Raw genomic sequence first — 12,661 nt, forward strand, 5'->3', positions numbered from 1 at the left:
ATATTTCCTTACTTATTTCCTAGTTTCCATGCCTAGACAAATGATGTCATACATGCCAGGAGGGAGGGTTCTCAGCTCAGCCAATGCCTGAGCTAAGGGCAGATGGATTCCAGGAAGTAAATGCTACATTAATCATCTGCCCTTACTCAAGATGGGCACGGGCAGAAATGCCAGGGGGTGTTTTTCTAAGTGATTTCTCAGCAAAATAAAACATGGAGACATGGATGGAGGGGGAGTTTGTTTTGAATTCTAAAAATGAATTAAATAGCGCTTTTGGTGCTTAGATACAGTGTTGTTCCGCTTTAAGGCTCTTCAGGCATTCTAAAGTGGCCTCTCAATCAATATTATTGCATGACATTTTAGTATGACCTAAGTTCTTTTAACACAGCCTAAGTGCTATTGCAGTTTGATGAATCATGGCCATTACATTAAAGACATCATTATTATTATGCACTATGTTCTGATATAGAAACCATAGATGTAGGCTTATTAGCCTATAAGGCTGGATTTCTATCACTGTAGCCTTTGATACTGCACAGTGTAATAACCACTCCCAGGATCTATCTAAGCTAAAGAGCGGTGCCCAGTGACCGAAGCTGCAACCCATGTGTGGGAGCTGCATCATCAATGGCTCCCACATAGTTATTGAAGGAAGTTGTCGGAAGTGGAGACATTTTCACAAAAAATGTCACCAGTGGCCATGGAGCGGCATAGAAGCTGTTAATGATGGAATAGGGCAAATGCAGAGGTTTGTTCATATTGCAAGTTCTCCCCCCTCCCTCCCTCATTAACTTCTGCTTCAGCCAGCAAACTAAACCAAAAATATATCTTGTTGAAGACACTGTTATATTTCACATCATAACAATTAGGCCACCAAACATCTTACATACCCAAGTTGTATCCCTCTGTCTGTGGCTTCCTTTAACCATCGGACTCCAAGACACTGTTGGATATGAATTTGGAAAACTATGTTCCTTCCCAGCAATTCCAAAGGATCAATAACAATGTCTTCTTCACTTAAGGGCCTATACAAATATAAGATGAAGGTTTTAGCTGAAGCTACTTATTAATGGTTTTTAGATGACATGTTACCTTATCAGTCTGCCAAATTGAAATAAATAAAATCCAGAACTGTACTTTGCTCAATTTGGCTGAGAATTTTGAGAAACCAATTACATCTACAATTTCAGGGCCAGAATAATATAAAATCTCTGGAACTATCTCCATGATTTTTTTACTCTATAATACACTGTTCAGACAAATATAATAATAATTTTCTAACATACAGGTAAAGTAAGTATTGAACACATCACCATTTTTCTCAGTAAATATATTTCTAAAGGTGCTATTGACATGAAATTTTCACCACATGTTGGTAACAACCCATGCAATCCATACATACAAGGTTTTATTGGCCTCTTCTATGAGCGCTGATCTTTAGTTCTTTCCATAGATTTTAATCATGTTATGTCAATAGCATCTTTAGAAATATATTTACCTAGAAAAATGGTCACATGTTCAATACTTATTTTACCTGTTGTATGTTTATTTTTCCTGACATGTTTTGCATACTTTTTTTCTTTTGAATCTTAATGAAGTTTTAATGAGAAAAGATGCACTTAAAACATACTAAGACATACAACCAGACTAAGTACAGCATGTACACAAAATAGTGAGCTCCATCGTACATTGACTCCATATCACTGCACACGAACATATTAGCATTTTCGGCACTATGCCATGAATCCTCAATGGTAGCCGAGGACAGCATAACACCAACAACATATTCAGACAAGGGATATAGCAAAGTGATTAGTTCACAATATCCTATCCAAAATAAATACTACAGGGGACAACCCCAGCGTGTCCAACCATGGGAACCATGAAGTATTAATTTTACCAGATTATGTTGGTGAATGTATTTTTCAAGATGTTAACATATCGCCCATTTGAATTATCCATTCTTTCAACGAGGGCGGGTCAGCTGACTTCCAATGTTTGAGAATTAATTTACAGGCTTGAAAAAGAGCCCTAGCAATTGCTTGTTTAGACAGGTCTTCCACCTGGAGATCAGGCAGAATACCTACTATAAAAGGCATTGTTTAGGGTCCTCACTGAGGTTAACCTGAAATACCTTAAGGGTATTATTGACTCCCACCAATAAAGGTGTAGTTTGTGGCATCTCCATAAAAGGTGGATTAAATCCCTATGATCTCTACAGCACCTGGTACAGATAGGATCCTCTCTCACCCCCATTTTAAACAGCCTTGCTGGTGTAAGGTGGACCCGAAGGAGAATATAGACCTGTGAAAGACATTGGGTAACATTAAAAGAGCAAAGTTGCACTGCCTGCAGTGTCTCCCCCCACACCCCTTCCCGTTCCTCCTCAAAGACCACATCTCTTTCCCATCTACTTGCAGCTCTTGAGGGATAATCTTTCAAAAAGATACTCAGTAACATGGAGCAACTACTGGATATAAAGCCCTTATAAGAGATAACATCTGATATGAAGTTAAATATGGGAGAGGCAATTGAACCCAGAGGTCAATTCCTGACTGCACTCTAATAGCATGTTGTAATCGTAAAAAGTGAAATAGCATGTATTGTGGGAGGTGACATTTAGCTTGCAAATCAGGGAATGAACACAGGTTACCACTGGTAAAAATATGAAATGTGTAATGCCATAGCATTTCTACTTGGCCCCATATTTCAAGGATGTCAACTCCAAATAGCTACCATTACCGCTGATAGGGCTAGTGAATCTAGTGAAACCAGAAACATCCTGCAGTTGCCTCACCTTATTCCATATTTTGTGCATAAGAACATATGTAGGAAAGAGTTTATTATAGTTACAAAAGGATATTGCCTCTAAACCCCTATATCATCCACTTTTGCCACATGTTGTAATAAGCTAGTAGTAGGATCTACACAGATATCATCTGTGGTGGATATCTTAGGCATGATACTTGCTATATGGTGCAGCTGAGCCGCAAGGTAGCAAAGCCATGGGTTGGGCAGGGCCAGGCCACCCGCATCATTAGGTACTCGGAGCTGTTCGTATTTTACCCTAGGAGGCTTAGTATGCCATAGGAATGAGCAAAAGATGGAATTGATGAAAAAAAAACATTTTCAAAGGGACTTGTGTAGGATATATAAAAGCTGTGACATGAGGTTAGTTTTCCTCACTAAAGACAATTTAAGTCTATTCCATACCTTGACCTTGTCCCAGATATGGACCAATAAGGGCATCAGAATAAGATGGACATATTCAGAGACAGAAAATACTTCATCCAAATTGAAAACACTCTTCGAGTGTTAATAAAATTAAAATGAAATATTCAGAGACAGACAGGAATGTCATGTAGATCATGTAGATTTGAATTATTGTCCAACAGCATAATCAAAGATTTGGACCAATTAATAATTAGTCCAAAATATATCCCAAAATTTGTAATTACAGACATCACCTCTTGCAGAGACGTGGAAATGTCACCCCAGAGGAGGAGCACAGTGTTATTTGCATAAAGCATAATTTTATCCTGTATCTCTCCATATTTAATCCCACAGAGTGGGGCTGGAACAGATAAGGGCATCAAGTGACTTGATGGCAATGGCAAACAATAGATCGGGGCAATGGACATCCCTGGCTGATGCCTCTATGTAGGGAGAAAGTTGGATGTTTTGGATACTTATACAGCAATAACTACTACTCTCCAGAAGAGAATTTTGGGTGTTCCCACCCACCATTACACATTTCAGTATCTCCTGTTGCTTTCTCTATAATATAAAATATGTTGTACATTTACAAACCCAGGAAAAGTAAGAAACTCTTATAGTGACCATCTCATAAACTAAAGTCAGACAGTTTAAGCCTACATCACCAGCCAAAAACTGAAATAGTGGACTGACCCAAGAATGCATTTGGTAAGATGTTTTTAGATGCATTTCATTTCAAGTTTTTTGTTTCAGGAATGTTTGTTTTTATAATGGTTATTGAATGTTAAAAGCAAATAAAATTTTGAAGTACTTTCAAGCACAAATTTACTAAGAATTTTCGTATAAATGGTTGTCCATAAACTAATACTGTATGGCCAACTTTTGACCTATTCTATGCCCTGGTGGAAAAGTAATCAAAATGTATTACTGTGTCCATAACATAAACAATGTGTAGTATGCAGTTCTATCTCTTCAGGTAATAAGGTATTAATATGAGACTGCCTTACAGGTCTGTATGTGTTGCTGCTAACAAGAAACATTTCAGTTTATTGCTTGGATCAACTAAACAATGTACACGGGTTCACTCTTTGTAGCCCCAAAGATTTTTAAACATTATAATAATTGTGCACACCAACATGAGCATAAATGTACCTTCCACAGCTGGAACAGGGGGTAATATTTATCATGAGAACAGCTTCCTCTGCCCCTTCGGAGTCCAGTACTTCTGTCTGTTCCTCCAGTTTCATACTATAAGCTAAAGACTGAAGCCAGATGTGAGAAGATCCTAAATGTATAACCTCTACCGGGTCCCAGAATGGATCACTTTTGCGGTCAAAGTTGATGTCTCCATCCAGAAATCTCTGATACAACTCTTCCATCAGAAACTTCCTATTGATGAACTTGGATTTTGACCACATCCATACCTCAAACCCAACAAATACGATATTATTAATGTGCAGAAAATATAAAAGATAGCCTCTCTGTATATAGACTGTTCTATGAAAATGAAAGGGATGTTTAAAGGTTTGCGCTCTGTCTGCCTTGCATTGTCAGGAAGTCAGTCAATTTAGAGTTAGGAAAATCTGGTGCAATAAACAGTGGAAAATAAAAAAAAAATAGAGAGGTAAAGCTTGATTCCTTCTTTGGAGTTTTACTCAAATTTGAATAGATCAATCCTATGGTAATAGAAGAAAAAAACAAAAGAAAAAAATGAAATATAGAGTTGGGGCTCATTCAGATAAGAGTTGTGTTAAGTAACGTGCAGTAAAACAGCACCCCCAACGCATTGCCTAGTAGTGGAAAAGACAGCACAAAGCATATGATATACATTGCTGTGTGTTTTTTTTTGTTTGTTTTTTTTTTTTAGATGTCAGATTGTTGGCAGTACTATAGTGCACAGCCAGCTAAAAATTAATAGGTTGTCTTAATCCAGGGAAACCTAACGTATGGTAGCGCATCGGGTTAATGCGTGTGCTTTAAAGAAGCACAAACTCTAATGTATGAAAGACAATTATAAAAAATACAAAAGAGTATGAGAGTTATATAGGATATTGCAGGGCTTGAAAAAGCCACTCACCCGCTCGCCAAATGCGAGGAGAAATTCCTCTGTGGCGAGCGGCAAGCACAGATGAAGAAGCATGGAGCAACTGCACATGCGCTCCAAGCCACATTGTGAAGCCGAGTTCTGGTTTACAACTTCAGGTTTCCACGGCATCGCCATTACAGTGGCAGCGCCATTGAGGGGACACATGCAGAAGAGGCCCGCTCTCCACCGCCTTGGGGGACACGAGGCCCGCTCTCCACCGCCTTGGGGGACACGAGGCCCGCTCTCCACCGCCTTGGGGGACACGAGGCCCGCTCTCCACCTCCTTGAGGGACACGAGGCCCGCTCTCCACCGCCTTGGGGGACACGAGGCCCGCTTTCCACCGCCTTGGGGGACACGATGCCCGCTCTACACCACCTTAGGGGACACGAGTAAGGTTTGTGCTTGGCTAGTAGGTCTGGACTCAAAATTTTAACCCCTGGGATATTGTGCAGTGTGCTGTTTTCTTGCAAAGAGCAAAATATTCATAGATATATTGCACTGATACCTGTTGGGTTTTTGTGCTGGTTACTTTCACCACAATGTCTTTCTGCAGATCATAACCTCTGGAATCTGTCAGAGCCAGATTTTTTACCTTCAGCTCAAATTTCAGATCCTGCACAAAATGTAAAAATACCGTCATTCATACAATCTGAGTTCTAAACAGATATTATTTTCATAATTCCTTCTTTGTACATCTTCAAAACCTGTGCCAGCCTTACTGAAGTCTTGCTGTTCATGTAATACATGTTGCGGCATTCAGACGTACTGTATGCAATTTATGTTATACTTTTGTAATGTAGACTCCTCCAAAAATACAAATGAAGAGGAAATTAATACGTTAATATTACTTTCACCAAAGCCTTCAGTAAAGCTATAGTTAGCAGTATATAGTCTAAGCAGTTATTTGTTGTCATTGGCTTCCATTGCTTACCTTCATTAACTCTTCACTCATCTGATTTACTTCAGCTACCAAGGGCATCAGTTTAATATAGTCATGAAAGACAGCCAGGACACTTGGGTCAGGTTTGCCATCTTTACTGTTTATGGCACCTGGATCAAAAGAAGAATAAATCAGTTCAGAAATACTTAAAGCTACTTTCTTGCTATTAAAAAAAATGTAAAAGCCCAGACTGCAAAGTCAAGGTTCGTTTTTGCTGTCTGTGTCCCATTTGGGATATTGGCCTTATCTTTCTGTCCTGGAGACACAACAGGAAATATAACAACTAAACTTTTTGTTCTCTTCTCACAGTCTGTCTGTGACAGTGGTAAACAGAAACAAATACATATAGTTTACTAAATAATGCCCCCCACTCCAAACTCCACTGTCTTCAAGAGGTAAGCTTACTGAAGAACTGTCAGCATTTGCCCCACTTGCAAGAGTGTTGAATGCCTGCCTCCCTAGCTGTGCTCTGTGGTTTTGAACACCCCCCCATGACACTACTGTGTCCTGTTGGGAAAAGGGGTCAGCGAACAACACTACAGAACTCACCAGGGATCACAGGCACCAGACAATACCAAAAGTGCTAGATGCAGAAGATGTACCAGCATCTTTTTCAGAGAGACAGAGAAGTTCAATGACCAGGAGGTGGGACAAGCAAATAGTAATTATTTTCTTTGTCAACTGGGCATCTTTTTAACTTTTATAAAATAGCATCAGAGTTGTTTTAAAGGGACTACTGGGAGTATCTAAGACATATAAGAAGCCAGGGGCTCACTCAGGCCACCAGACTCCACCGATAACCACAGTCCAAAATCGCTTAGGTTACAATTGTGCTCAAATACTTACCCTTTACAGCAGCCTCTTATACTGCTTTCCTAAAACGCCATCAGATTGAGAAATACCAAACAGATACTGGGCATAGCTATAGAAGGAAAGAAAAATTAGCAGTGTTTAAGGAAGAGAATGAAAGCTTCCATCTAAAACCATTCCAGGGCTAATGTTAATGCAAGCAACTTGGACAATTATACAGGATGCTAGCTCTCTGCTAAGCCCCAGGCATGTATGTGCAGATATCAGGGCAGTATCAAAAGATGACAAGCGCATGCACCAATGTACAGAGCAAGGGTTATGCCCAGCCGATTGCCTGTATATGCATGTTTGCGGGAACATACAAATTCGTATGAGCATGCTAATTCACTTTGGCAAGCTGCATGAACAAATGGGCATGCAGGTCCATGGGTACGTACACCTAATACCAATTTTGCCACCGGACAGCCTACTTAACAATAGACCTAAGCTAAGACATTTTCAACTGTTAGTCTACAACTTGTTCCTGTGATATGCTGCTGCCTCAGCCTGCCCTACATTTGTCCCTGTTCTGATTTCCTGTTGTGACCCAGCTTGATTCTGACCCCATCTTTGTTTGCCTGCTCGTTGCCAACTAGGTTAGGACCTGACCACAGCTCTTTTCTTCTGACTTCCTGGTGTGACCTCGGGCTCCCTCCAGACCACAACTCTGCCTTCTCTCTTGCTTGCTGCCTGTCTCCTCAATTGCTGATCACTGTCTGTCTCAGACCACACTTTCAACCTGTCGTGGGTTCCAATGTTCCTGCCAGCTGCTGTTCTTGTCTGCTTCACCATGATGACCGCTCCTCTGGCCTTGCCCTGTATTGATCCTCTTAACAGTCTGCATGTGCACCTCACAGTCAAACTCACCTCTCTATGTCCCCTTCCTTCACTTGTTCTCCATTATACGGAAGTTTGGATAAGAGGTGTAAGAAAAGCCCTCTTATCATCTCGGCCTCTAACCAGGTATGTGATATCAGAGTGGTATCATTTTCCAGATATAGCAGAACACTACAGGTTGGGGTTGGAAATTAGGTGATGGAAGTGAACTTAGATCAGTGAGAAGCCTGGTAGATATAAAGGCTTCTGCCTAGGAGCTACAGATTTGCCTGCTGCCCGTTGCCTATTCATCCACTGCTGGGAGCATGAGACACAGTTAAGAAAAGCAGTTAGCCACCCACACAGGCAGAAAATTAAATTTTTGGATGAGTTCACAATATTGTACATGGGTACAAAGAAATCATAGCTGGCTGCAAAACAGCTTTAAAATTGTAGCTAACTACAGAACAGAAAGATAACATTTCTGTCTGCAGAAAATAACAAAATGGCTTATGTTCAAATCAATTTAATTTGATGCAGGTGTACGGTAGTTACTTTTAAAAGACTAGTCCTCCCAGAAGTGATATTCAATTATAGTCAGAAACTGGTTGTCTGTGCCACCTGCTGGTTTCTTATGGTTTTCTCTTGGTTATTCCAGTGGTGAGACATCCCTCTCCTATTTTCTGTCTAAATTGGCCTTAGTATGTGTATGTATGAATGTAAGTTAGGGACCTTCGATTGTACGGGGACTGATGTGAATGTACAATATATATGTAAAGCACTGCGTAAATTGATGGTGCTATATAAGTACCTGTAATAAATAAATAAATACATTTTCTGGCTCCATTCACTCCTACTTTGGAGTTTTTGGTGTTCACACCCAACTTAGGGTGTACCTATTTCTACTGTTGCATTCTGCAAAATATAAAATACATTGGAAAATCCAACTAGAAGAGATGGTTTCACTTGTAATGGCCTTAGCAGGAGAACAGACCTGAAAGCTCTAGCAGGGATATTTCTCCAGAAAAGTTCCTAAAAGACACAAGAAACTGAGAGCTTGTCCAATGTTGCAGTTGTAAGGGAATTGACACAGAGGAGCAGAAAGCTGATTCACACTGCTCACCGGGAATCTGCTAATTCAGTAGTGATATCAGTACATTAAAAGAGAAGTATGGCCAAAATTTTTGCCTATACTTCTCTTGTGGGTCACAGGAGTGCACTTATTTTTGCTCTACTGTGACCCAGAGTCAGCTTATAGCGGGCTATTGACCACTGTCAGCTGACATGGCAGTGCCGCTCCAGGTTCTGGAAGGATCCTGACAATATTGTTGGGATTCACTCAGCTGCCTGGTTGACAGCTGCCTCTGCCTCTCAGAACAAGTCTAAAATCCAAAGCCAGCTGCTCCCACCCCTTCTCCAGCCTGGTACTCCAGTAAGCGCTGGACAGGCAGAATGGTGAGCAGCGACTGACACCCACTGCTCCACGCTCTGAGCAGGCTGATAACTGAGTGATCAGAAGTCATGTGATCAGTTTGCAGTCTTAGAGCCAATGTAGGACAGCTGCAGCATCACACTGATGCTACAGCATAGAAGTGAGTAAGGATGTTTATAAACCCCATACTTCTCCTTTCATGTTCACACTTTGTAACCACTTTAATCAGGCCATAGTCATAAGCTATAAATGGTTATGAAAGGAAGAGATGCATACCTAGTTTATCTACACTAAAACCCTCTGCTGCTGCCAGTTCAGACTGAAAGAAATCATAGTCAAACTTCCCGATGTCCTCAGAGCCACGTTCTGCTGGAAACCCAATGTAAAGATATCCGCTGTTTGAACCAAGGATTAGACGGTCCTGTGGACATAAGTTTATATTAAAGAAAACCACAGTAATACCTCCAAACCAAAGATCAACTGGTAAAAATGTATAAACATTTTATTTTCTAGGAACCCAAAACACTTACCAGGTGTTGCAGTTTAGTGTCCATGACAATAGGGACTCCATTAACAACAACTTTAGCCTTGCCATAAGGTTTTACTAACACCTTGTTTTCAAAGTTAGTGAAAGCAGCGTGCTTTGGTAAAATTCTAAGCAAGAAAAAAGTTACATGTAAAACGTGAGATAATCATTACATGGAGATTAACCATTACCTTTTGATATCACATGCGCCATATACAAGACTTGCACATAATTATATTAGACAGCAAGTATTTACAATAAACTCTTTGCAAGGTACCCAAAGGTTCAGACTCCCAACTTGAGGGTACTGTACAATCCACTATAGAAGAACAGTACAACCATATGAGTAAACAAAGTCTACACTCAATTCAGTGGAAGTTGGTCTGTAAGTTTCTGGAATGGGATGGAAGTCTTACCAGCCTGGTGACTCCCAGTGCAGAGGAAGTAACTACAGGGTCTCTTACCCCCACCATTACCAGTCAATGTTCAAGGGATCGTGAAAGATACCCATCAGAGGACTCGCCCAACTTTCTGGGGTTTAGTACTGCCTGCACACACCATACAGTTCTCTCCTATATCACCGGATGTTTCATCCCACTTCTAGATACTGATTCATTTCCTTCACAGATCCAGCATGCCCAACACAACAGACAGCTGTTCCATGTCCTTTTTCACTTTTCTACAATGTTAAAATACTACAGAGGAGATTTACTAAAACTGGAGTGTGTAAAAAGTGGTGCAGCTCTGAGGAGAAATCAGCTTCCAGGTTTTATTGTCAAAGCTAAACTGAACAAGCTAGAAGTTAAAATCTGGTGCCACTGTGTGTGGTAGCCAATCAGCTTCTGAGTGCTTCTGTTTTAGTAACTCCCCCCATATCGCTTTATAGAGTACATAGATTTATTTACATAAATACCCACCATTCTTAAAACAATTACATACATACATCCTCATGTGCCAAAATATCACATGGAAACGCATGGGGAACATACAAATACAATGCAAATAATTCTCAAAGAGAATGTTAAAAAAATAAATATCTAAAGAAAGCTCCAAGCTTTGTATGTCTCAAAAAATTATATACAATTCATGTAGGTACACTTATGGGTGACTGAGCAATTGTCATTTAAACTGTGACAGTGCTGAAACTGAAAAATGGCCTGGGCAGTAAGAGGGTAGTCCAACTTTCAAGTGCTTAAATTCAGCATGATAGTTACCTTAAAGTGGTAGTAAACCGAAGATAAAAAAAAGGAAATAAAAAAATGGCATAATATGCTAGTATGCATAGCATACTAGCACATTGTGAAAGACTTACCTTAAAATGAAGATCTCCAGCGGTGCGCTGTCACTGCTGACAGGGCTTCCATCTTCACTGGTCTTCCTTCCAGGTTCGTGAGCTCCGGGCGTCTGACTGGCCAAGCCAAAATGACATCATGGTAGTGTTGGAACATGGCACAGTGCTCTGAAGGAACAATACGGGTATGCCGTTCCTTCAGAGCACATGCGCCGCCTGTAAAAAAGAGTGAGTATCTCATCAACGGTGCACGTTTAAGAGATATTCATTTTACCTACAGGTAAGCTTTATTATAAGCTGACCTGTAGATAAAAAGATACAAAAGTGGCTTACTTTCACTTTAAATGCAAATTTATATTGAGTTGCTTTAGAAGTGTAAATCATGCCTGCAGTGGAAGCACCTGCTCTGTAATCTATTAGCAGACATGTCACTATTCTGCTTCATTAAAAATATTTTGGAAGAGGTGGTGTTTTGAAGACAGTGGCTCTGCAACAGATCCAGGCACCCACCATTTTCAGAGAAGGTCGGTAGAGAGAATAGTGTACCAGCTTTTGACTAGCTACTTAATACATACCCCAGTCCCCTCAAGGTAATTGCATTGGAAGGAGCCTGGCCAACATCAGATGAACCTGAAGCAAGACAATGTAATAAACATTAGTATATGATACCACGTTTTGCTGAACAACAATAAAAGGTAAATTCTCTGATTTACTAGCCTGTGAAGTGAAATGGACCTGTGTACACTTTTAAAATCTAATATTTTTTAATTCCCTGCATATGATGGAATGTTTTAAGTAGTTCACTTCACTTAACTAACATAAATTAGAAATAGGCCACATCCTCCTCCTGGCAGCTTTCCACTATCAACTGACATGAAAAAGAAATTTGATAATGCAAATGAGAGTGAAATGTTTGCTCATCTCAATGTATCCCTCCAGTGCACATGTCAAGAGGAATTACAGCTAACTTTGAAGAGTATTTATTTTCACTTTTTTTTTTATAATTTTTAATCACCCACTCCCTTGTGCAAATTTATTATAGTTTCTGATTTTATATAATTCAGTCTTATTCTGATTTATTTCATATCTGTGTGTTCTGTTGGTTTCTTTCTACTAGGGGTCTAGTTTCTAATGTATTGATCCATTTTTATTTTTAAAATATGTAAACAAATTATTTTTCTGTATTTTCTTTATATTCTTTGAGTGATTCAGTGAATGTGTTTGTATTTGCCATTTTACCTATTTCATTTTTCCTTAGCATAGTCTTTTTTTTTTCATTTACTTTCATACTTCATACATTGTTCTCTTTTTACATACCTTGACATGCACTTAATAGGGGTTCATGGACATAAATAGCACTAAAACGCCATGCAAGGTAGAGCTGAACGCCAAAATACGTGTTAACAACCCAGACTCGTGGGATAATCATGCTTAAGATCTAGCTCCATGGTACTAGAAATGCAAAGCAATCTATCAAACTTGCAGGGTTTAGGACAACATTCTG

The 12,661-nt window shown here is 39.8% G+C and overlaps 1 protein-coding gene across 1 annotated transcript in view; it reads right to left on the bottom strand.

The window, feature by feature from the left end:
- The window catches only part of LOC149468631 (kinesin-like protein KIF28), a 57,421-nt gene that overhangs the window by 19,125 nt on the left and 25,635 nt on the right, over positions 1-12,661 (bottom strand). The window contains exons 10-16 of the mRNA XM_089669828.1: positions 11,733-11,787; positions 9,871-9,994; positions 9,617-9,761; positions 6,235-6,353; positions 5,809-5,916; positions 4,369-4,640; positions 891-1,025 (exon numbers count right to left, since the gene is read on the bottom strand). Coding sequence (XP_089525954.1) covers positions 891-1,025; positions 4,369-4,640; positions 5,809-5,916; positions 6,235-6,353; positions 9,617-9,761; positions 9,871-9,994; positions 11,733-11,787 — 958 coding nt within the window. The remainder of the gene's footprint in view (positions 1-890; positions 1,026-4,368; positions 4,641-5,808; positions 5,917-6,234; positions 6,354-9,616; positions 9,762-9,870; positions 9,995-11,732; positions 11,788-12,661) is intronic.

Source organism: Staurois parvus, unplaced genomic scaffold (assembly GCF_062004578.1).
Source record: "Staurois parvus isolate SC_StPar_1 unplaced genomic scaffold, SC_StPar_1.0 ptg000081l, whole genome shotgun sequence".
Classification (NCBI taxonomy): Eukaryota; Metazoa; Chordata; class Amphibia; order Anura; family Ranidae; genus Staurois; species Staurois parvus.